General features: G+C 41.5%; 3 protein-coding genes across 3 annotated transcripts; 2 read left to right on the top strand and 1 right to left on the bottom strand.

Moving 5' to 3' along the window:
• Window positions 1-434: 434 nt before the first annotated feature.
• On the bottom strand, window positions 435-3,696 carry LOC117734945 (pentraxin-4). Its single transcript, XM_034539314.1, has 4 exons — window positions 3,539-3,696; window positions 3,008-3,186; window positions 1,407-2,443; window positions 435-1,243 (listed from the first exon to the last, which is right to left on the bottom strand). The coding sequence occupies exons 1-4, from the start codon at window positions 3,662-3,664 to the stop codon at window positions 552-554; spliced, it is 2,034 nt and encodes a 677-aa protein (XP_034395205.1). The 5' UTR covers window positions 3,665-3,696; the 3' UTR covers window positions 435-551.
• Window positions 3,697-4,798: 1,102 nt separating this feature from the next.
• On the top strand, window positions 4,799-9,712 carry slc2a6 (solute carrier family 2 member 6). The gene is made up of 8 exons (XM_034539315.1): window positions 4,799-5,142; window positions 5,728-5,999; window positions 6,556-6,652; window positions 6,840-6,939; window positions 7,222-7,415; window positions 7,526-7,701; window positions 7,858-8,156; window positions 8,959-9,712. The coding sequence occupies exons 1-8, from the start codon at window positions 5,089-5,091 to the stop codon at window positions 9,285-9,287; spliced, it is 1,521 nt and encodes a 506-aa protein (XP_034395206.1). The 5' UTR covers window positions 4,799-5,088; the 3' UTR covers window positions 9,288-9,712.
• Window positions 9,713-16,427: 6,715 nt separating this feature from the next.
• LOC117734961 (cell death-inducing p53-target protein 1-like) lies at window positions 16,428-22,585 on the top strand. Its single transcript, XM_034539329.1, has 5 exons — window positions 16,428-16,520; window positions 20,075-20,124; window positions 20,260-20,349; window positions 20,488-20,674; window positions 21,719-22,585. Exons 2-5 carry the CDS (start codon window positions 20,079-20,081, stop codon window positions 21,834-21,836), a joined length of 441 nt encoding a protein of 146 aa, XP_034395220.1. The 5' UTR covers window positions 16,428-16,520; window positions 20,075-20,078; the 3' UTR covers window positions 21,837-22,585.
• The last annotated feature ends 823 nt before the right edge of the window (window positions 22,586-23,408 follow it).

Below are 23,408 nucleotides of genomic sequence, written 5' to 3'. Positions count from 1 at the left end.
TAACAATCCAAAAGACAGACCCACAGATATCTCTGTCTACAATCACACGTGGCTTTCAAAGATGCAGCATCATTGTTAAAAAAAAATAGAAAATCTCTTTAATCTGCATCCTGTTTCTGTATAATGTTTAACAAAATTAGTTAAAGTTAATATTAATAATTATAGGCTGTTTTATTATATAACATGAATTTCAGGAGTGAGTCTTTGCTGAGCTCCGGATCTAAGATTAAACATATTCTTACAGATGTGTGTCAAATGCAGAATACATCGTTAAAGCCACCATTGATCCATACAAACTTCCTATCCACTATTGGAAAAGGTATAATACAAGGCATATATATATAACATAATTGTTGGCATGAAAGTAACATTTGCACACTTTTATTATTCCAGGAACCTTTGTAGTGTTTGATGATTGACAGGTGGATCAAACTCAGAGTATTATATTCCAGTTTTTATTTTTATAATAAAAAATCTAGAATGTGTTTATTTTAAAAGGCAGGCAACAGATGGAATAAAACTCCTGATTTGAATCCTCCTCTGTAACTTTATTACACACAGTGCTCCAAACATTCACATGCCACCTGCTGCACCTCCCCATGCACCTCCTTGATGTCCTCCATGCCAAGCACCACCCCTCTGGGCACACCCCTTCCTTCTGCCACCCCGTCCACCTCTGCAGGACTCAGCACCCGGCTCCACACCCTGAACCCGGCCACCTGCCCAACAAAACCCTCTGCAGGGTCGAACCCCCCACCGACAGTGTCCTGCTCCTGCCCCAGCACCACTGATCCTCCGCCGGGAATCTCCCAGCCCTTCCTGAAGTTGGAGCCCGAGGAGGTGAGCCGCCGGTCACTGTAGTGCCAGAAACGACCTTGGATTGAGGACCAGAGGGCGCACAGGTGGTGCCAGCGAGCGTCCAGGAGCGCCGACGCAGAGAGACGCCGATAGACGGGGTCTCCGATGACAAAGTCCAGGGAGGGCGAGGAAGAAGATGCGTAGGAGGGGCGGGAAGATGAGGACGAAGCAGAGAAAGAGGAGGCAGAGGAGTTTCGTCCGTACAGAACTAATTGGTTGTCGTTGACGTCTGTGGCATAAGAGAGCAGAGTGCCGACGTAGGAGGCCTCCACGCGGAGCCACAAGCACACAGAAAGTTCAGGGAGGTCGGGGAGAGACCGGAAGAAGGTCACGTAGTTCTCCGCTGAGGCCGAGGGGAAGAACAGCATGGAGTCCACGTTACAGACTGCAGACAGAGAGAGAGAACAAATTAAAACATGACCATGACCACAATTTATGCCCATTGCATTAACACAGCCATAGCATAATCGCAAAGAAATTATTGTTTAAATGTATCCCTTCTCTCACTACTCAGGTCATAGGTACCTCAAATACTAACTATTACTTACTGGTTGCATCCTTCTTGGGAACGGGTCGTGCCGGGATCTTGTGCCTCACAGGAAGTTGGAGGAAGTTGTGGATCACTGAAGACTCTACCTTTGAGTCACCTTCTTCCTCCTCTCCTCCATCCCAGCTGCTCTCCCGGTCTTGATGAGACTTAGGTGGGAGATCATCTGGAACCCGGGCCTGGGGAGACCCCGGACTGGTCTCGCTGTGTCTGTCTTTGGTGGGTTCAGGGGACGGTGCAGAATGAGGCGGAGGCCGGGGCCAAGAGGGGTTGTGTGACTGGGGGTGACGGTTCAACCAAGGCTGGGATTGTTGCCCGGTCTGGTTCGACTGGAGATGCTCCTGCTGGATCGGGTACTTCCTCTGGGCCCGGGTCTGATGGATTTGTGACTGGGGATGGTAAGAATCAGGCTGGCGCAGATAATCTGTGGATCGGGGTTCAAGATTTGAGTACTGATCTTGTATCTGCTGACGAGATTCTGGTTGAGGTCTTGACTTCTGGGTCTTTGACTGTTTAGGCTGGTTTGATGTTGCCTGGTACTGACGAGGCTGCGGGTGGTTTCTGCTCTGCGCTGTGGACTTTGATTGATTATCAGTCTGTGAATAGCTGACACCTTCTGATGTGGGTTTGGCATCCAGGATCCTCCCGGGCCTCTCTCCTCTCGGTGTCTGGCTCTGAGGTGCAGTGACGTAGGAGCTGAGGGGCTCTCCCGTCCTCCACAACGCTCTGGCTTTACCTCCTCCGTTCTGCTGCAGCACCTCACCGAGCCGGCCCTCCAGCCGGGTCACGTGCTGGGCCTGGTTCTTCAGGGATTCCTGCAACCCTTTTAGCCCAATGAGCAGCTCGTCGCGCTGGTCCTGCAGGGCGGCCAGCCTTTCGTCTTGGCTCTGGAGCTCCTGGGTGAGGTTGGAGAAATCCGGACCAGGATCAGGCTTCTGTTTCTGGGCGTGTCGGCGGTTCTCCCTCAGGTTCCTCTCCATCAAAGCCAGACGACCCTCCATCCGTTTACTCTTTTTCTCCAGCTTCCTACTCCACTCTCTGGGAACATAATCAACTTGTTGTTGTACAATCAGGGCTGGTTAAGTACAGTCATGAGTTGTATGAAATATAAACATTTTATAATAAATGAAAAGCATTGATTGCTGAATAATTCTGAAAGTTATTGCACATGCAGATCTTTATATATGTGAGACAGGTGAGATCTTCAAATGGGAAACATTTGCACATTTCTGTTGCATCAGAGGAAAGTAATCCAGTAAAACAATATTGTTTGTAAAGCTGTTCTGCTTATTATAATTGTTTTTAACCCCAAAAATAATCAATGCTAAAAGCAAAAGCCACTCACACCACACTTAAAATGTCTTGCATGAATGAATCCTAATATTTGAGCATGTATTTATATTTTAGTTTTCTTGTGTGATGATCTTTTTAAGAAGATCTACTGAAGCTGGATTTACCTCAAATTGCCTTTTTCCCCCCAATTTGCTCTTTACTTTCCAAAAAACACCAATACGGATTTGTCTGGGATAAATGTATCCACCGATATATTTACAATAGACCCTTAATCAGTTATTGAGTGACCTTTTGTCCCCGACCTCTGACCTGAGACCTTCTATCTCCTGCGCTGTGCTCTGCTTGAAGTGTTCAAGGTCCTGTGACACGCGCTGCCAGTTGTCACTCAGGGCCTGAACGCGGCTCTCCAGCCCCCACGAGGAGTTTCTGTTCTGGTTCAGGGCCAACATGTCCAAGCGGGCCTGGGTCAGCGCCTGGAACTGCTGGAACTAACAAAGAAGAAATGTGTTTTCACAAGTCTTTCTGCAGCTGTTTGGATTTGAAGGTCGGGAAAATACTCCAGAAAGAAAAAACAAAACAAACAACGCATTTCTGTAAGGACTTTTCCTCTTGAACAATCCTTGTTGCAAGAGTTTCTTTTTCTCACACCATTTCAGCTGTACTCACAGTACTTTGACAAAATGACTTTTGTTTTTGTGTGCAATCAATAAATTAAATGCACTGACTAAAAAAGAAAATAAATCTTGTATCTGTGGCTGTTGCAGCACTGAAATAAGACCGTCCCATTGTTTCAGTAAAAGACACACACACACAAACACACACACACAGTCTGATTCCAACCTGTTCGTTGAGTCGTCGTAGTTTCGGGGATGCAGGATCGACTCCTTGCACCTTAGCGGGCTGAGTTTTCAGGAGAAGCACGTGGACCAGGATGAGGGGCCAGCGGCCGACCCCGAGGCTGCACATGGTGCAGTGGAGCTGGGATGGATGCAGCTGGGAGCCTGGGTCCCTGTCTGGATGTCTGGAGGTGAAGAGAAGAGAGAAAGACATAGCTAGAAAAGGGCTGGTCTTGAGACACACTGTATACACACACACATGAACACACATGCACACACACACACACACGTGCAATACACAAAAGCACGCCCACGAGGTCGGACAAGACTTTCCATTTTCCACAACATCATTGGGGACCTCAGAGGAAATGCAGATAGATAAAACAGGTACTCAGATTCCCTCTCTCTCTCTCTCTCTCCTACACAAAGGAACACAAATAAAAGTAAACATCTCTTCCTACAAACTCATGGGTTTATTAATGCAGAATAGTGGATTACTACACCCACATTTCTGTGCTGAGAAAGATGTTTTTCTCCACCACAATCCCACTTTAAGTTTGTTTAACTGGATCTTCTACTGATAAAGTTTAGATTTATTCAAATCCTGTGCGATAAATCGTTCCCGTTGGGTACAAATCTGCACAAGTAGAAAAGGAGTGTACTTGTATTTGTGTGTACGTCCTCATGCTGTTGTGCTTATCGAGCAGTGAATCTAAATGTGTGGGCGGAGGGAGAAGCTGGCTGTACTTTCCTTTTCCCCCTGACTCAACTAGCGGGGGGATCTGGCTCCTTTCTTCTTCTTCTGCTTTTTCTCTGACCAAATCCAGGAATCACACCGTGTATCCCTCCCTTCTGCTTTCTGTTCGTGACCTGGTTGCAACACGTTGGCTTCATTTACACTGCACTTAAAACATCTGAACAATATTAAAAGACGCACATGTAGATGCACTTGAGTCTGTCACTCGTGTTTTAAGTCAGTATTCTGTGACTGTTTTCATTCCACAAATGTGTAATAATTCAGTGTTTTTTTTAATTTTTCATGGAATTAAATATTTTAAAAGAATTTGTCCTGTTCATAACTAGAACATATTTATTAATTTGAGGTATTTTAGCCCTTTAAATGCTAGTTTGTTTACATAATGCCACTGATGTATTTATGAAAATAGCTTTTGGGTTGTGGGATTAAAGGGTTTTAATAATGTTACAACAGTTCCAAATTTGTGAAAACCCAGTGTGGACACATCAATCCTCCCATTTTCATTTTGATGTGTCAGCTTCCTCCTTGTTTGTCAGACTGGAACATCTGCAGCTCGTGCAGGTTTCTTTTTACTTGAAAAGTGACACAGTGGTAGACACAGATAGATATTACTGTTTGAAACAAAATAGTCTTTTCATTTAACCGGCTTGCTTTTATTTTTCTAACCACTTTTGTTGGAAACTTCGTCTGTTTTTTTCCGTCTGGCTGTGTTTTTAGGGGACAGCATTTCTTTTGGGTGATATTTCCTTCCCGTGTGAGGAGAACAAACTGATAAACGTCAGTCTCCTGCTGCAGACATGGAAGAAGAGACTCCACTGCTGAACAAAAGACCAACACCCCATGAATCCAAGGTGGGAAACACTTCACTTATTTTATTGGCTTTTAAACACTGATGCCACACATTGGTTTTTGGACTGCGGTTTTGAAGTCTCGAGTTTAACATTTTGGTCGTCGCCATCTTGGATTTCTTGCAACCATTGAACGGTGTGACGCAGTGGGGGCCATAATTGACTAAATCAACATCATGCTGTAATAAAGAAGACTTAAAACTAGTGATTGAGTCCATAAACTTATGTTTACAATGTTTACTAAAGGAATAAATCAAGTGAGAAATAAGATAATTTTCTCATAGACTTCTATACAATTTCACTTCTTTTGTACACAGAGGAGTCGCCCCCTGCTGGCCAGTATAACGAATGCAAGGATTCACTCCTACCAGAATGATAATGTTTAAAGCCAGACCTTTCTATAACGCTGTGGAGACAAAATAAACACACTTTCCCTTCTGTGTGCTGCAACACTTTACTTGGGAATCTATTTTTCCATTAATATTGAAAGGGCATTTTAAAGTGTCAGCTGGAAGATGCAACACTTCTCTTGAACTCTAAAACCACCTAGAACCGCTCTGAACCACAGTCCGGTATCCATGTATGCAGATCAATAACTCCCGACTGTTCCTGGCGGTCTTCTCTGCCGTCCTGGGGAACTTCAGCTTCGGTTACTCCCTGGTCTACTCGTCCCCGGTCCTGCCAAAGCTCAAGAGCCCCGATGCCGACCCTCGGCTCAGGATGGGCACGGAGCAGGCCGCCTGGTTCGGCTCCATCTACCCGCTGGGCGCCGCGGCCGGCGGGCTCGGGGCCATGCTGCTCAACGACATGATCGGACGCAAGCTGAGCATCATGATGTCGGCACTGCCGTCGGTTATCGGGTCAGTCACGACATGCAGCCATCGACCTGCGGTGGACAGTTAATTGACCTGTTTTGCTGTATTTCAATGTTACGCTACTTTACTTTACCTTTACCTTTTACCTTTACTCCACACTTTACTTGTTGCAAAGTATGTTCTGCTATAGTATTGCTACTATTACCTAACAAGCCTCTGAAGACTGATAGATAGCTGATACTATGCAGTAAACTTTTTTTCAAATGGTGTATTCTATCATATTTAATGGCCTTATTGTATACCATATTCTATAACACAATCCCTATTATTCTACAAATGTTTTCTGGAAAACTTTGATATGAAAAAAAACTTTTGGCAGCTTTCAAATGTAAATTCTGTGACTTGTAGTTTAAATGTATATTTTTGTTTATAAAAATGCAGATTGCTTTTATCTCTGTTTGAGACGCTTAGTATTTAAACTGTTGATGTTGATGGTGAAGTTACGCACCTTATTGCGTAACTTTACTGTACATCCTGGTAAATGTATGATCGTGGTGTCTGTTTGTTTTAACAATGACCCGTCTGTATACGTGTATCTTAGATACTTGCTGATGGGAGGGGCTGTCAACATATGGATGCTCCTTGCGGGCCGTTTCCTCACAGGCATTGCCGGGGGGATGACCGCAGCATCCATTCCCGTAGGTTACCGTGGTTACAGACTTTTTTCTCTTTCTTTTTTTCAACCCTATTTATGCAACTTTTCCTCTTGATTTTGGTCCCAATTACCCAGGCCTGACAACAATTATGTAAATTGTGGTGCTGTTTATTTGGGTCTTTTTTCACAATCTGTTCATGTGACTGTATGCTTGTGTGTTTATGTCACAGGTTTACATCTCAGAGATCTCCCACAAAGACGTGAGAGGGACTTTGGGCTCCTGCCCTCAGATCACTGCTGTGTTTGGGGCGCTGGCGCTCTACGCCTTGGGTAGGATGATACAGATTATCCTTGAAAACGCAGTGTCATGTTCAGTGGCCGTGCACCTTGCATTTCTGGGCATTTGCTGGTTTGGTGTTTTTTAATGTAGATGAAACTTGGGCATGTTGTGGTATTTTAAGCAAATTGATCTGCTCGTCTTTAATTTCAAACCGCAGACATTTCCTGTTTTGCTTTATCAACAATCAAAAAGGCAAAAAAATAAATAAATATCATAGACCAGAATGTGTTACGTGATATCGTAATCTGAGCATCACGTGTGACGTCGTTCAGGTCCGGTGGTGCCGTGGCGGTGGCTGGCTGTGGCGGGGGAGGTGCCCGCTCTGCTGATGGTTGTGCTGCTGGTGTTCATGCCCCGCTCCCCCAGGAGGCTCCTCGCTCTGGGCAGAGAGCAGCAGGCTGAGAGGGCCCTCCGCTGGCTGAGGGGGAAACACTACGACACCAGCATCGAGCTCAGTGCCATACAGGTGGGGGACATCATACACACACGTTGACTTCCGGTGTGCACGTGCTGAAGTTAAAGAACTATTACATTTGAGTTTTTATTTATTTATAAATACTCATCTTCCTGATGCAGCACAGCATTGACACGCAGGGTAAAGTCACGTGGTCGCAGCTCGCCACACCCATCTACTACAAACCGATTCTCATCGCAGTGGTGATGCGTTTCCTGCAGCAGATGACGGGCATCACGCCCACCCTGGTCTACCTGGAGACCATCTTCTCCAAAAGCAATGTCTCCGTGCCGCCCAGGTTGGACATCTCTTCTATGGATCTATTATCAGTCTATGTAGTCTTCTGCTGCTTTATTATCATGTATCATGCTATTGTTGCTGTTTGCAATGATTGTCTGTTAAGTTCAATCCCACGATGCTCCGTACATCCCTCTCCCTGTTCTGTGTCTCTCAGTTACGACGCTATCATTGTGGGTGCCGTCCGCCTCTTTTCGGTTGCCGTGGCAGCCAGTTTAATGGACAAGGCTGGACGCAAAGCCTTGCTGTACACGTCGAGTCTGCTGATGTTCCTGTCCGCTCTGACTCTGACCATGAACTCCCACACCACAGCTTGCCCTCCAGGCCCCGCCCCTCCTAACCTCACCGTGAGTTTGGACTACAGCTCCCACAATGCCATTGGAGACACTTTGGCTGCCGGCCCCCAAACTGCAGCAGGCATCATCCCTCTCATCAGCACCATGGTGTTCATATTTGGTGAGTGTTGTGTTGTTATGTTGAAAAGCCACGGTTCACCTAATCTTTGGTAGCCGCTCTACGGACTGCAATCCATCTATAGACCTTTATTTTAGACCCAGGGTCCAGATAAGAGAGAACATTAAATAAAATGCATACAACAACAGAATTAAAAAACATAGACCTACCAATGCCGTATAAAGAGACAGCTGGACCAATGTTCTTTAACTAAACTTTATGTTTCCTAAAACCAAGGCTATAGACACGTTGAACTTCACACTGCTCAGGTACAAGCCAACTAGCACGTGTAAGCACACATCAGATGGCTACATACAGTAAATACAGTTAGTTTGTTTGTTGGGGAAAGATTTGATAACCCGTTGGGCATGTATGTATTTAAAGAAACCACGTGCTGTTTGTTAGAAAATCACATTTTGTCTTGTTCCAACAAGTTAGGACCTGTTATGTCCTCAGGTAATTGTGTTACCCTTTGTTCTCGAAGCAACACCCATCTCCTCAACCAAATAAAAACCGTCTTCTTTGGTCATTCAGTTAAATTGGTGACAATTATTTAATCACGCCTTAGCTAATTGGGAAAACATTCGAAACGTCACAGCGTGGTCATGAGGCGCGACTGAGATTCTCAATGTGAGAACAAATGAGACATTTTTAGTACTTTTTTAATTTTTATTTTAGCTAATTAAGCAAAGAGTGTCCGATACACCTTTCAACACAGTGTGACCTTAATTATGATCTTATGTGCTCTGGTTCTGCAATACACCTGCTCTTATTTACTCAATTGGTTTTGTTGCTCATCTCCTAGGATACGCCATGGGATGGGGCCCAATCACGTGGCTGCTTATGTCAGAAGTGTTGCCGCTGGTTGCCAGGGGCGTGGCCTCGGGTCTGTGTGTGACTGTCAGCTGGCTGACGGCCTTCGTGCTCACGCACGCCTTCACGCACCTGGTGGACAGGTACGGCCTGTACCTGCCCTACCTGTGCTTCACGGTGGTGTGTGTGCTCTGTCTGCTGTTCAGCGCAGTGTGCGTCCCGGAGACTCGCGGCCGCTCACTGGAAGAGATCGAGAACTATTTCAGGACGGGGCGAACGTTCACCATCAACAGGAGTCGGTCCATCCAACAGTCAAACTGAAGCATGGAGATCCCTTTGATCAAATGGGAGTTATTCTCACGATATACCTTGGAAAAGAGGCTACTGCACAGTGTTTATTTTTGTATTATTATGTAATAATCAATATTAAAGGTCTAAGTAGCATCTGAAAAACGGACAACTAGAATAATGACATGATCACAGAAGGACCACTGATTGTAAAAAGCAATTAAGGTCAGGAAGTTGGTAATAATCAAGTCCCATTGATACATAATTATACAACACTAACACCCAATGTACCAACAGGAGAAGATTGTCCTGTTGCTAAGAGCATATTTCCTCCTTAAATACATTTTTCCATTTACTGACAATGCTATGTATTGTTTTGGTCCATGTTGTATTCATACATTTTACATTAAATGCACTTGAGTGCTGACATTTTGTACTATAAACTATACCGGACAGTCTCTCTGTGTCGGGGTGGTTATTGGATTGATTGACTTCAAAACATCTGCTACAAAGTACACCGTACGTACAATATATAAAGGAAATAAACAACATATTAACTTTAAATGTGAGTTAATCCTATGAGCAAACAAAAAAAAAATGGTTCATCATCTTCTCTGTGCCTAAAAAAATAAGAGAAATAAAAAGAGAACAGGAAGTGATGTTGCCGACACTCAGCGGTGGCTGAGCAGGCCAGGTCACATGCCACAGAGCTCTCTCACTGAGGCAGAGACGAGTCTGACTCACAGCCTCCTCATCATGCTCGTTCTTTTTCTTCATGTCGCTGAGTCACAGCAGTCTTCTACTGGAGATTTCTGTCACAGTATTGAATTAGACACTAATGTACACACGCATAATATGCATAATGTACCAATTCAGTGAGTGAGTGGGACCAATTACACAGTCAGTTTTGTGTTTCCAAAGAAACGTGTAATACAGTTTGTGATTATGTATGTCAAAAGCTGCCTTTATATCACATTAAATCTCTTCAGCAAGGCAGAACGAAACATAGAAACAGAATTAATTATGTTAATTATTTTAGTAAAATGAAAGTAGATTATAGTAAAAACTGATGGATTAAATTAATACAACTCTCTAACACAGCCAGAAAAAAAAAAACTTCATAAAAGTAAGACAGTGTGGGTAGTATCTACTACTATGTACTAACAAGGGGTAGACAAAATAACAGGAACACCTGACAGTGTATTGAGTTCCTACTATACTAATGTAGTCTGTACACTGTTTGGTTATCAAAGAAAGGAGACAACACAGGTTTCGGTGTGTGTGTGTGTGTGTGTGTGTGTGTGTGTGTGTGTGTGTGTGTGTGTGTGTGTGTGTGTGTGTGTGTGTGTGTGTGTAACTTTGAGCTCTTTAGCCGCACCTTATGAAAGCAGTGCATGAAAGCAGTGCAAAACATTGACGAAAGGCAAAAGAAAGGCTTTATACAGCATATAAGTGCAGGAATGTTTAAATGGTAAATGGTTAATAGACTGTATACTTGTGCAGCACTTATCTAGTAGTCTTCTACCGCGTTTTAACACTACATGTCATCATTCACCCGTTTACACCCATACAACCATGCAAAGTCCCACCTGCCATCAGGACTAACTAATCATTCATACCTATTCACACACTGCAGGACCAGCATGCAGGAACAAAGTTTAGTAAGTAAACCCACTGTGCTCTGACACAGTAGTCTGCATACAGTCGAATACAGCCTGTACAATGTGTTGCAACAGCATTTTAGCAGAAAGAAAAGTGTGAAAAGTGTTAAAGCGATGTGCCATTGTATTACTGAACTTTGATGGGTGTTCTGTTGCTAGAAGCAAACACTAAAGCATCACCTCCAGACAAATATAATTTATTTACTCCCAAAATGTCCTTGGTGGAGAATTATCTGCAGGCACGCTTTCATTGCAATTGTCATAGTAGAAGTTTTTACAATCAGTTTTCTGTAGAGATGCAATTTTTTAATTTTACATTTCAAGCCATCCTTAGTACATTTTCCTCTGTGAAAACAACTGTATTTATTCAAGTTTCTCACCAAAAACTAATTTTAAAAAAGATTACATTTGAACACATCATATTAGTGCTATCATTTTACTTGAACACATAATTAAGTCAGTGAAACCTCCGTTAATGTTAGCCGTTAACGTTAGCCGTTAACTCCAATGTTGTTCGCATTCTGGGTTCCTAAAGTCAGGTAACCTTTTATGAGCTTGTTAGACAGGAAACATTTCTTTCATTCTAAAGATAATACGTAATCATCATTGCATCGGTAGGTATGCAGCTCTAAAAGTGTTTAGCCTCTAGCCGTGTGTTTGTGTCACACTAACATCAAATATGAAAAGTATTTGTTGACACACATTTGTCTTTTCTTTTACCAAACCTCACACCAGGTCAGAGGAAGAGCAGGACAAACAGAGAAACTAAATATGCTTTGCAGTGTGATTTAATCTGTGAAAACACCAAATTTCACCAACATTCTTCATCCCCAAAAACCAACAAAAACAACAAATCTGTATTTTTGAGAAAGGGGTTATTTAGAAATCAGATTCACAAAAAATCTGAGCGCATCAATGACTTTATTGTCATAAACAAGACGGGTAATCTTTTAAAAGAAACGTTTTTTTCCTCCACATCAAAGAGTGAGACAAGCAGGTGTGCAAACAGACAGACGGCTCGGATAAGAAGAAAGACCGATAAGCGCAGAGGTAGAAGGAGAAGCAGATAGATTGAGACATCTCTATATACCTGCTGAGTAAGAGGCTATTTTTATCTTTCTCCTCCTTTCATAATCAACGCTCTTGACTCTTTCTCCCCCATCACGCCATCACGCCCTCCTCCTCCTCCTCCTCCTCCTCCTCCTCCTCCTCCTCCTCCACCTGACGGCTGCTTCAGTGATCTTTTAGCCTCCTGTAAATGTTTCCCTTTCAAGAAAGATGAATTAAATCATTACACCGTAATATTTAAATAGGTCATACGTCGTTGCAGCTTGCTCAGCCTTCACGTTTTCGGCATTATTTGATATTCATTTGCGGTTTTGTTTTAGATGTTTTTGGTCTTAGTCGACAAAGATTTCTCGAGATGATTAATTCATTTTTAATGAAACATAAAAAGATTCAAAGTTTTGGTTGAACTATTATAAAACGGGTTCCTCAAATCAAGCAATCTAATTGGTTCATTGCGGTCAAATAATAACCACATAGCACAACTATGATGTCTAATTTCTGAGGCTGGTCAGTTTCTCAGTTACATAACTATAACATAAATAATGGCGACAGTGGGTCGGTGTTTAGCAGGTCCGTCTTTCATTCACGGGGTTGGCGGTTCAATCCCCGCCCTAGTCGATGTGTCCTTGAGCAAGACACTTAACCCTGAATTGTTCCCTGTAGCTGTGTCTACGGTGTATGAATGTAACATGATTTTGAGTCGCTTTGGATAAAAGCGTCAGCTAAATGAAATGTAATTTAAAAGCCAAATAATACAAATCAATACAACGTTTGGTGCTGAAAATATACTAGCTGCATATTTGTAGGTGCAGGCAGCCACAGAAGGCCTACTTTACTGTTAACATTGTTGGTATTATTTATTAATAAAACTCTTTAAATTTGAAGGCGTCAAACTTTCATATTGCTCTACAATGTATACTTTATAACTATTAAAGCAATAGTTCCCTGTAGTTAAGGAGGGGCGTCGCTCTGGAACGAACATCACCCTTCGCGGTGATATACACACCACGGCCTGTCATGAGCTATTGTGACTTTTACTTTATTTGGCATTTCATTCAAAATAATCACCACATTCTTTTTGCTAAATGCTCAATGTCTGTGAAAAGTCAAAAGAATCCCCTCATGTGTTGATATTTTGGGTAAATTCAATTTATTAACAACAATCAAAAACCTGCTGATACATTTCAGCCCGTATCAGAGCATCTATTTAAAGGACACATCATGTGATCACCAATCAACAGAAAACAATTGCACCGGCACATGTGCAAGAAAATCCTCCACCGACCACCAAACAAAATGAATACATAAGAGACAAGAAATGCAAAATAATACATATCATGTAAAAAAAATACATATTTCTATTCCTTTATTCTAAAAATATATATATCTGATACAATACTCAGTAAACAGGTTTCCTATTGACCTCTCATGTTATGCAGATGATAATCAACTATATTGTTGAAGTCAACCAGATTATAATATTGTTCCAAATAGTTCAATTGTTTTTGTCATCAGAAATCTTTGATTTGTTCAGCAGTCAGTTGGCATCTCACCGATAACCAACGATGAGCAACTAAAATAAACACAAAGTATATTTAGTCACATATTCTCCTGTCAAAGAACACAGAAATACAAAATACTTTATTTTCTCCCCTGCTTGCTTATTCACTTCAAATAAACCATGACTGAACTACAGGTTGTTCTAGGACGGTGAGAAAGAAAGTGATCGCTTTATTGATAGCCTATCGCCTATATTACTACCGACTACATTTTTTAAATACCTTTTAAATCAGATAGTAGCTTTCAGGCCCAAGGCAACATTTTTTCTTAGAAGAAATTCTAAAAGTGATCGATCGCTTTAAGAGTTTAAAAATGATGGATAAAGAGCACAACGTCGTCTCAGAAGTGGAGCAGGAAAACACTGTTACCTCTCTCAGCACTGCTGGTCGTTGTTTATGCTTTTTGCGCTGTTAGCACCGTTAGCTCTTAGCACCGTTAGCTGTTAGCACCGTTAGCTCTTAGCACCGTTAGCTGTTAGTCCCGTTAGATCTTAGCACCGTTAGCTGTTAGCACCGTTAGCTGTTAGTCCCGTTAGCTCTTAGTCCCGTTAGCTCTTAGCACCGTTAGCTGTTAGCACCGTTAGCTGCAAGCCACCGACTCAGCCGGTTCAACGTCGATGCAATAACTCAATCACAGATCTGCAATACCTCAATCATAGAGATGCTCAGAATTTTTTTTCAAGTTTTATACAGAATGTAATTTTATTTATATCCCATTAAAAGCATAATTTCAATGTAATCATATTATTATGTCATATTAATTATATTACTGGTCTTGCTTTACTTATGGTTTCCAAAGTAGTCTAAGCTCAATATTATTATATATTATTATAATATTTTTTAATTGTTTTTTATCTCAGTAACAGAAATGTCATTCTGTGTGTCTTCTCTTTAATATGAGTAATTGGTTGTTAATAATAGAGGAATTCTTGTTCTTAGCATTCGCATTAGAGTCAGCATTAACGTTGTGTCACAGCTATTAAGTAGAAAAGGAATCAACAGCGGCCCTCTAATCACATGTCCCAGTTTATACAAAACGTTATAACACACCTCAGTCATTTTATGGAATGTTAAAGTCTGCAGGGATTGGTCTAATCTCTGGAATGCTGCTCATCAGGCCCGTCAAAACACACAAACACACACAAACACATACACACACTCCCACCTCACCCATGAGATTGACATCATGAGCGGAGCCAACACCCCACACTCTCACTCACACACAAACACACACCTTGACTACTGTACATTTTCCAACTGAGGTGTTTGGGAGTTAATGCAAAATTGGGAAAGACATTGTATTTATTGGAGCATTATTATTACAGAAAGAAGAAGAAAAAAACGTCATGTTTTTTAACGTGCACTGGTGCACTTGTGCAGCATTAGTCTGTAATGATAAAGGATGTTGATGCAGTCTGCCTTTAGAAGCATGCTCTGGCCTAGAATTGATTGAATCCCTCCACATGATGAAAATAATAGTTTATTCCAATGGTTTTCCAGCTTCCCTCTCCATACATGTGAAGGTGCGTCCAGGCAAGGCTCTCAACCTCCTGCAGTACTCTGTGATCCAGTGACCAACAATAGAAAAATGTGGTTTGACTGGCCTGCTCCCATCTGACTGAGGGAAAAAAAGCAACACCTGGCCTAGAGATGAAATGTAATGTCATTAACAAAAAAGGAAAAGAAACCGAGACAGGTCTGATCATTCCAAATGAACCTGAACGTGGCAAATGAAACCAAAAGCCTTATTTTGGCATCAATCGCTGTATTGTGTGTAGTTCATAAAGCCTCTCAACGCTACATCCTCCTCCGCCTCCCGGTAGCCTGCTGTCTATAATTGGCAAACAATGTCAAGGGATTGGTTGGATTTGTACACGCTGTACGTCTTTCGTGTGGTCATTGTGTTTCTCATCATGTTTGTTTTGCAGCAACATAATAGAGATAAGTTTGAAAAGAGCATCATTCAACTTTCATTGAAAATAGCACGCCAGCCTTTAAGGAATTATTTTATATTTTGGGAAATGCACAAGCTTTTAAATGTGGAGCTACTTACTGTATATCAGGAGATCTATACCACTTTCACGTCTGTCTGGTATAGGGGTACAGCCAGCAGTTGATGCCGTATTTTAGCACAAAGTCTCGCCAATCAACATTTTATATCATGTTTAATGTGTTCAAAAACACTCAGTCAGTGATTTCACATTCCTAGCCTTTCTGCTAGCTAGTTGTGGGTGAACGTTAACGTTGTTAAAAATGAACAAATCTATATTTATTGTCAAAAAACAGCCTTTTTACAGACTAAAAAAAAATTGTATATCATGTTATTTATTGAGCTTAAGGGGTGAATGTAGAATTTTCAGCTAACCTGCCGCTAGCCTTAATGAACAGATATGAGATGTGTATCAATCTTCTAACAACGAAGCAAATAAGCATACACGTTTTTCTTTAGCCAAAAAAGAGGAATTGTGTTGCATGACACACGCTTCACTTTTTTAGGGCAACATTTTTTTTTTTTTTAAATGCAACTGTAGGTTCACACACAACCGTGTGTCACTCAAACGTCGTTGGCGACCTTCTGGTCACATTCCAGATCAATAACTGTGATCGCTTGGAGACTGGTCAGGTTGAACAGTCTGCTTAATACAAAGCAGCAGGAGGGAAACTGGTTATTCACAGACACACACACACACACACACACACACACATACACACACCCTCAATAATGTCCCAGAAACAAAGAACAACATAAAAAGACGACCAGTTCAGCACTTCAAAAGTTACACCTTAAACCACTGGGTGACTCACTCCCCCAGCATATTCTGTCTTTGTCAGTGAGGGCGGGGCTGTGGGCGTGTCCGGGGGAGGGGCTTATAGAGGTACAGGTGAGACAGGTGCACAGCCCCTCTCCAATCAGTCTGGACTCAACCGCAGCAGCTCCCTCACTCGCTTACTTACAGATTGAGAAAAACCCTACAGAGGTAAGACAAGATATTATGGGATTTACGGAAAGGAGGACTTGATTGCACAGGTTCAGATTTTGTGTTTTCTTGAGTTTACAAACAGAGCATTAAAACGCTCCGGCAGGAACAGATTGGTAGTTATGAGAAAGAGAAAGAACAGGATATATATTACATTACTGATCTTTAATCTGTCGTTACTTAAATCAGACAACTGGGTTCCAGCTCAGCCTGCAGGAACATTTTCAGACGGGAGGTGTATTTAATTTTGATGCTTATTCTTTGTCACTATTGTTGTAGTTTGCCTTCTCTTGTCCTCTTGTTTATTTTGTTGGTATGTGAGGTGTTAGTGTTAGGAGTACTACATACATGGGTGTAGCCCAGAGGACATGCAGCTCTTGTTCAGTTGCTTCAACAGTAAGCGAATGAGCCATTCAGGTGAACTACTATTAGGATGTGTGAAGACATTTAGATGTTACTGTCACGGACTTGTGTAGTAGTACCTGCGGTAGTATGTAGTAGTAGCTTGTACAGTAGTTCTGGCAGTAGCAGCTCATTTAGTAGGAGAATGAGAAAATATTTTTTTTAAAAACTCTACTTCATTTTTTGTTTGATTCCGTCGGATTCAGAGAAAAAAAGTTTATCCCTGATTTTTGCAAACCAACGACTCAGACATACCAAACTTCAAAATGAGCGCAAACACACTGAGACCTGACTGAATCTAATACTTGACTGACTTTTGTTGAATCTATTTAATTTGACAAGTGTCCGTGAGATTTTGAGAAATGGGCAAAATATGTTATTTTTCCGAAATTAATTTGATTTATATATATATAAATAAGTATGTATATATATTTATATATATAATATGTATATACATGTTTTGTCCTGTATTATGGGTTGAAGCGTGTGTTTTGGCTGATCTGGGGTCAAATCAAGGGTCGGAGACTCAACTAAACTCCTGAGCTCTGAATGAGTTAAACCTAAATCTCTACAGCTGTGGGATTAAAACTCCATGTCTTTCTCTCAAGTGATTGATGGGTAACATCCACTCCTTTTGTCAGCTGATCATTACATTGCATAATAAGAGAGAGAGAGAGAGAGTCAGGTTTGACCAGCACAGTCAGGCCACACCTCACCTGTGATGTATCTCAGGGTGTCACCTCGTCATCCTGATTACCATCAGAAAGACCGAGCTCCACATCGCCGACCGGCTCCCTGGGAAGCTCCTCCACTGTTTAGTTTTGCTTCATTGCTTCTCTCCATCGGTGACGCCCAGAAGCCTCGGCTTCATAGAAAGCACCCACCGCCGGTCTGAGCCAACCGTCCTCTCTCACAGACGATGTATTGTTTGATCAGTCGGCTGGAACTTTCCCCCTTTGTGACTTTAAAGCATCTCTGCAATGTGGCAGATGCATTCTTCAGCAGCCGCACCCAGTCGACTCCGCCTCCATCGGCGGCCTTCTGTCACCTCTACAGCAGCACAGCGGTCCTACTTTATTAAGTTAAATGTTTTTTTTATCGGTTTCTTTTTTTTAAGGGATCTTGAGTGCTGCAGTGTTTCTTCTCCATGCAGACATTGTCTTCTCACTCAATGAGATAGAAAACATCATATCATAAAAAATTAACAAATTAGGAATCTCTTGAGGCTGCTGGAAACAACTATTTCCTTGTCCGTTATGAAACCAACACACCCAAAGTTTGAGCCAGCTGCTTGAAGAACCGTGGATCGCAGCCAAAGAGTCGAAGAGCAAAGACCAGTTCTTCTGCCATGACGATGAGCTTTTACCAAAGCTCTTCATCAAAACAGACGAGAACCACTGGGCTAGTTCGGCCGGGAGGAATGTTTCCCTGATTTGTCTGATTTTTGTGTGTGTATTCAGTCATCACTTTTTGAAAGAAAGCTGTCAACACAATGTCAGGTTGTTGTTGTTTTTCCCCCAGAGGAGCTCAATTAACATGTTTCAGAAGTGACACACCCTCGGTCTGTGACATACAGAGAAGCATGCAGCTCGGTCGCATTCCTGCATTCCTGTTAATGTAGAAGTGTCTTAAACCTGCATTCTCTCTCCTGACCACCAGGGGGCGACTCCTCTGGTTGTATAGAAGTCTATGCTTCATGTGTTAAAGCTGCATTCTCTCTCCTGACCACCAGGGGGCAACTCCTCTGGTTGTATAGAAGTCTATATAAATGACTCTACTTCTCTTGATTTATTCCCTCAGTAAACATTGTAAACATGAGTTTATGCTCTCAATCTCTAGTTTCCAGTCTTACAGCGTGATGCATATTTAGTAAATTATGGTCCATTTAGTGTCAAGTCGACCATAAAGCAGGCGATGCTTTAGGGTGTTTGGAGTTTTCCGTTCATGAAAGTTAGTTGTAACATTTTCGGTTACCTTGAAAGTATCTTCTTCAGTGTTCGGTTCTTCGCTCAAAACAACAACAAAAAACAAGATGGCGACTCGAGGCTTCAAACCCATAGTTCAGTGACTAAGTCCACTTCTTATACACAGTCTGTGGTGTTGGTGTGAGATAAAAGTCAGTTTGTGTGTTTGTGTGTGTCACAGAGAGAGTGGGAGAGAGAGAGAGAGAGAGAGAGAGAGAGAGAGAGAGAGAGAGAGAGATGATGTTAGATGATAGTCGAGCAAGTGTGTGCTCTGTGTGTGATTCAGTGTTACAATAAATGCTTAGTCATGCAAGAGTGTGTTTTTAAGTTTGTTTATATGAAAACAAGAAAAGGAGGACAAAAGAAGGGGAGCGAGATGTATAGAGGGAGAGTCGTGTCCATCATTTAGCAGGTTTTTCCTGTAAGTGGCATAATTATATTAATCTGGTCACATGACTTGTTTTTCAATGGGGCCTAAAAACCAGCGGTGCAGCCGTTTGATTGTGACACACCCGTTTGTGTGAAGTTATTGATCTGTTGAATATGTAAACATTGTTAAGGAAGGCATTATATCTTACTTGCACAGTCCTACAGATGTAAGATTCCATCAAAACAAATTAGTTTATCTTTAAAATCACAAATTTAAGTAACTTTAAAGCTCTTTATAATAGAATATGAACCAGCAACCAGCAATGAACCAGCAAGTCTTAAAGTTATAATCCTAAAGATTTGAATAAATAAGTTACTTTCAGCAATAGCCTTTGAATTGAGATGACTCTATATTGTGCTTTTTTTTATTGTCAGTGGTGGACCGCGCCACTCCGCATACACAAGGATTCACAGGAAACAATGCAGCATGAATATTAGTGTCAATATTAGTGTCAATCGATTGATGCATTTTCAGTCATATCGTGATTAAATCATATTTCTGAATTATTGGAACATCCCAGTGTAGCTAAAGACAAACACACGTCTTCATTCTTTAATTGCCTTATAAATAAATGATCAGTATCGTGACAGAATATGTTGGCTTCACCTGGTGGCAGAAAGCAGCAGCGCGTTTGTCTCACGAGGAGACGAGAAAGTATTAAATAAAGATCTTTGTACGTTTCAGAGGGTTTCAGTGTATTTTGTCTTTTTGTAACTATATCTTTACGTTCATGCTCTCTCTCTCCCTCTCTTTTGCAGCACAATGAGCGTAGATGGAATAAAAAACCCTCCTCCCTACATCATACCAAGTAAACACACACACGCACACACCACCACCACCATCATCATCATCATCATCGTCATCATCATCATCAACAGACTGGCCCATTAACTCATGTCCGTCTCTAAATGTTGGTCTTTCTTTGATGTTTCCACTTGTCCAGTTAAGGGTACGGGTCCCGATGATGTGGTGGTCTACCACACCCACACTCCCTTCAACCCACAAAACGAGTCCGCCAGTCAGGGTTCGCAAGGTAAACTCACACCTGACGTTACCATGGAGACGCACGTCACACACCATGTACTCGAGCATGCAATGAATTTACCTTTTTGTTTCCTTTCACCCTCGTTTTCTCCTCCCACCCCTCTTCCTCTTCCTCTTCCTCCCTCAGTGTACACCAACGGAGGAGGTCTGGAGACTGGAGATGGCAAAAGGAGGTTTGTGAGCTACGACGGGGGTCTGGGGAGCAACCCCGGCATGACGACCTGCACCTCCTGCCAGCAGCAGGTCATGACCAACGTCACCTACAAAGCCGGGACGTACGCCTGGCTGATGTGTTTACTCTTCATCTGCTGCGGGTGAGTGTGCACATCAACACAATCAACACAATACATCATCAACACAATAAAACATCAACACATCAACACAATACAACATCAACACATCAACACAATAAAACATCAACACAATACAACATCAACACGTCAACACAATACAACATCAACACGTCAACACAATACAACATCAACACAATAAAACATCAACACATTAACACATAAACACAATACAACATCAACACAATACAACATCAACACTTACAACATCAACACATCAAAACAATAAATCATCAACACAATACAACATCCACACAATAAAACATCAACACAATAAAACATCAACACAACAACACAATAACACATCAACACATTTTGTTGACTAAATCGACCGATCTATAAAATTGAGTTTTTCCACAAATAATCACACAACAACACACTTTAAGTCTTTCCGCTTGAAAAACATAAAAACATAAAAACATACAATCGACTAAAAAGACAAATCAGTCGACTAATCGACAACGTTTCAGCCAATCAAATGAATGACTGACAGCTGCCGGTAACTAAGGGATTATTCTCATGTTTCTGAAGCTGCGGCTCAGAAGAGGGCGAAACATATTTACATGTCTCTTCCTGCTGGAGCGTAGGACAGCAGATCCCTTCCTAAAAACTGTAAATATTTATTTTAAAGCAATATTTAAGGTGCGTTTGTTTGCCACATTCAAAGGACAACAACCCTTTCGGAAGCAGATATGGATCTTAGTCATGAAAGAAAACTCTACAGAGACTACCAGCCTACGTGTTATAATTTAATCGATATTCATCGTCATCATTGGGCCTTCACTCACTCAGCGGTCGACGATAATAACCCTCCTGAATAATAAGTTTTCTATAAATGAGGTTTTATTATAGCCCCCCCCAAAAATAAAATGGTGTACAGTGCTTAAAATAACTGAATGATCAAAACCAAGCAAATGTTTTGCATACAGTTGCATGCCACTTACCGTGTGTGTGTGTGTGTGTGTGTGTGTGTGTGTGTGTGTGTGTGTGTGTGTGTGTGTGCTGCAGATTGATCCTGTGCTGCTGCCTGATTCCTTTCTTCATGAACAAATTCAAGGACGCGTACCACACGTGCCCTCGCTGCAACAGAGTGCTGTACGTCGACAAGAAGAAATGCTGCAAATAATGAAGAGGATGGAGGACGAGCGCCCCATAGAAATATTAAATAACGCCTTCATTTGCCTTTTGTGATGCAGCTTATTTCTATGGAAGCGAAACAAAACGTTATCAGCTACACAGACCTGGGAGTCATGTGTCGTCAGAGCATAAATATCATGCGCTCACTTAAATGAAATGAATCTATTTGTACCCAAATACTATAAAGCTATATTTAGGAATGACGTGGAACATTTGTTATGATTTTGGTTTGAAATACTTTGGGGCAAGCATCCAACTTGCAACTTTAAGTTGTTTTACATCGCATACAAAACAAGTCAGTCAAGATTGTTTTTTGAAGAATGAGAAAACGTGTTTGTTAAATGTTTTGCATATGATTTTTTTTTAAATTTTTTACACAATGCATATTTGTGCACATCTTTGAGCTTGTTATGAGTTCATGCTCCTTGTAGTTTCTGAGATATATAGAGATATAGCAGTTTTCTTATCTCTTTGGGCACATGGGACTAATGTTTTCTCCTAAAATATGATTAAATATAAATTCAACAGTCGTCATATGTGCCCCCAAAAGACTAGATGAAGTAAAAAAAACAACACTTTTTTAGCAAAACGGTTAGACCGCTTTTTAAAAAGATTGTGTGCTTAAACACCAGAAAACACACAATTACAGTTTGTGTGCACAGACGGGTGAAGCACACCCTCGCTCATGCACTTTTCTGGGAGCCGTTTCAGCAGAAAGAACATTAAAAAAAAAAAAAACTTTCTCTATTATCCTTTTTTTTCACAAACTTCTGCATATATTATGTCATTGAAATGAAGGCTTGTATATAAACGTTATCAAATACTTTACGTTTCAAGGGGATTGAGCATTTTTAAATTTTAACGAGCCGAATTTGACTCCGTCCCGAACAAACCAGTACATTCGTAGGCTGGTCACATTTTGTTGGTGTAACAGATTTCTCACGTTTTTCTTTTGTTAGATTAAAGCATCTTCGCCTTGTGAGTGCACACGAACACATTGAGTGAGATGGAACATAAGAGCAACAGCAAGTGGCCAAATGATTGTGTGTTTGTGTGTGAGTGTCCACCTTTACACCGAGTATTGTATATATAACCTAAACTTGTATTACTTGTGTCATCGATTGTATGTACAGTCCTACTGATAATCTCATAAATAAATCACATATTCATCTAAAAACAAAGCTCCGTGCTCTCGTAACTGTGTGTTGATGCTACTTCCTACAACTGATTGGCTATTTATTGCTTTTGTTTTAATTTTATCTCATTTTTTAATGTGTGATAAAGTGATTACAGGTGACGACAAGTACTTTGTGTGTGTGTGTGTGTGTGTGTGTGTGTTCAGGATGTTGGGTGAGTGAGGGGCATTGAATAAATTATCCATACAGACATAATATCTACACATAAATACACATGTACTGTACACATTCACTAATGTTTATATTTATACATACACACACACATACATTAAAAAGGGAGCAAGAGAGTAGGAGGGAGGAAAGAAGAACAAAAATGTTAGAATAAATAAATTATACTAATGCCAGATGAAGTACACATAAAGATA

Source organism: Cyclopterus lumpus, chromosome 8, assembly GCF_009769545.1.
Source record: "Cyclopterus lumpus isolate fCycLum1 chromosome 8, fCycLum1.pri, whole genome shotgun sequence".
Taxonomy (NCBI): domain Eukaryota; kingdom Metazoa; phylum Chordata; class Actinopteri; order Perciformes; family Cyclopteridae; genus Cyclopterus; species Cyclopterus lumpus.
This window is presented reverse-complemented; position numbering and strand designations above follow the sequence as displayed.

What these genes read in the sequence shown, in the direction of transcription:
- LOC117734945 (XM_034539314.1), bottom strand. Translation starts at nt 3,664, where the DNA reads ATGTGCAGCCTCGGGGTCGGCCGCTGGCCCCTCATCCTGGTCCACGTG. An exon ending in TACGACGACTCAACGAACAG is followed by an intron (nt 3,187 to 3,538) that starts GTTGGAATCAGA and finishes CTTCTTTGTTAG; the next exon opens with TTCCAGCAGTTCCAGGCGCT. An exon ending in CAGGAGATAGAAGGTCTCAG is followed by an intron (nt 2,444 to 3,007) that starts GTCAGAGGTCGG and finishes TTATGTTCCCAG; the next exon opens with AGAGTGGAGTAGGAAGCTGG.
- slc2a6 (XM_034539315.1), top strand. Translation starts at nt 5,089, where the DNA reads ATGGAAGAAGAGACTCCACTGCTGAACAAAAGACCAACACCCCATGAA. An exon ending in CAACACCCCATGAATCCAAG is followed by an intron (nt 5,143 to 5,727) that starts GTGGGAAACACT and finishes CCATGTATGCAG; the next exon opens with ATCAATAACTCCCGACTGTT. An exon ending in TGACCGCAGCATCCATTCCC is followed by an intron (nt 6,653 to 6,839) that starts GTAGGTTACCGT and finishes TTTATGTCACAG; the next exon opens with GTTTACATCTCAGAGATCTC.
- LOC117734961 (XM_034539329.1), top strand. Translation starts at nt 20,079, where the DNA reads ATGAGCGTAGATGGAATAAAAAACCCTCCTCCCTACATCATACCAA. An exon ending in TCCTCCCTACATCATACCAA is followed by an intron (nt 20,125 to 20,259) that starts GTAAACACACAC and finishes CCACTTGTCCAG; the next exon opens with TTAAGGGTACGGGTCCCGAT. An exon ending in CGCCAGTCAGGGTTCGCAAG is followed by an intron (nt 20,350 to 20,487) that starts GTAAACTCACAC and finishes TTCCTCCCTCAG; the next exon opens with TGTACACCAACGGAGGAGGT.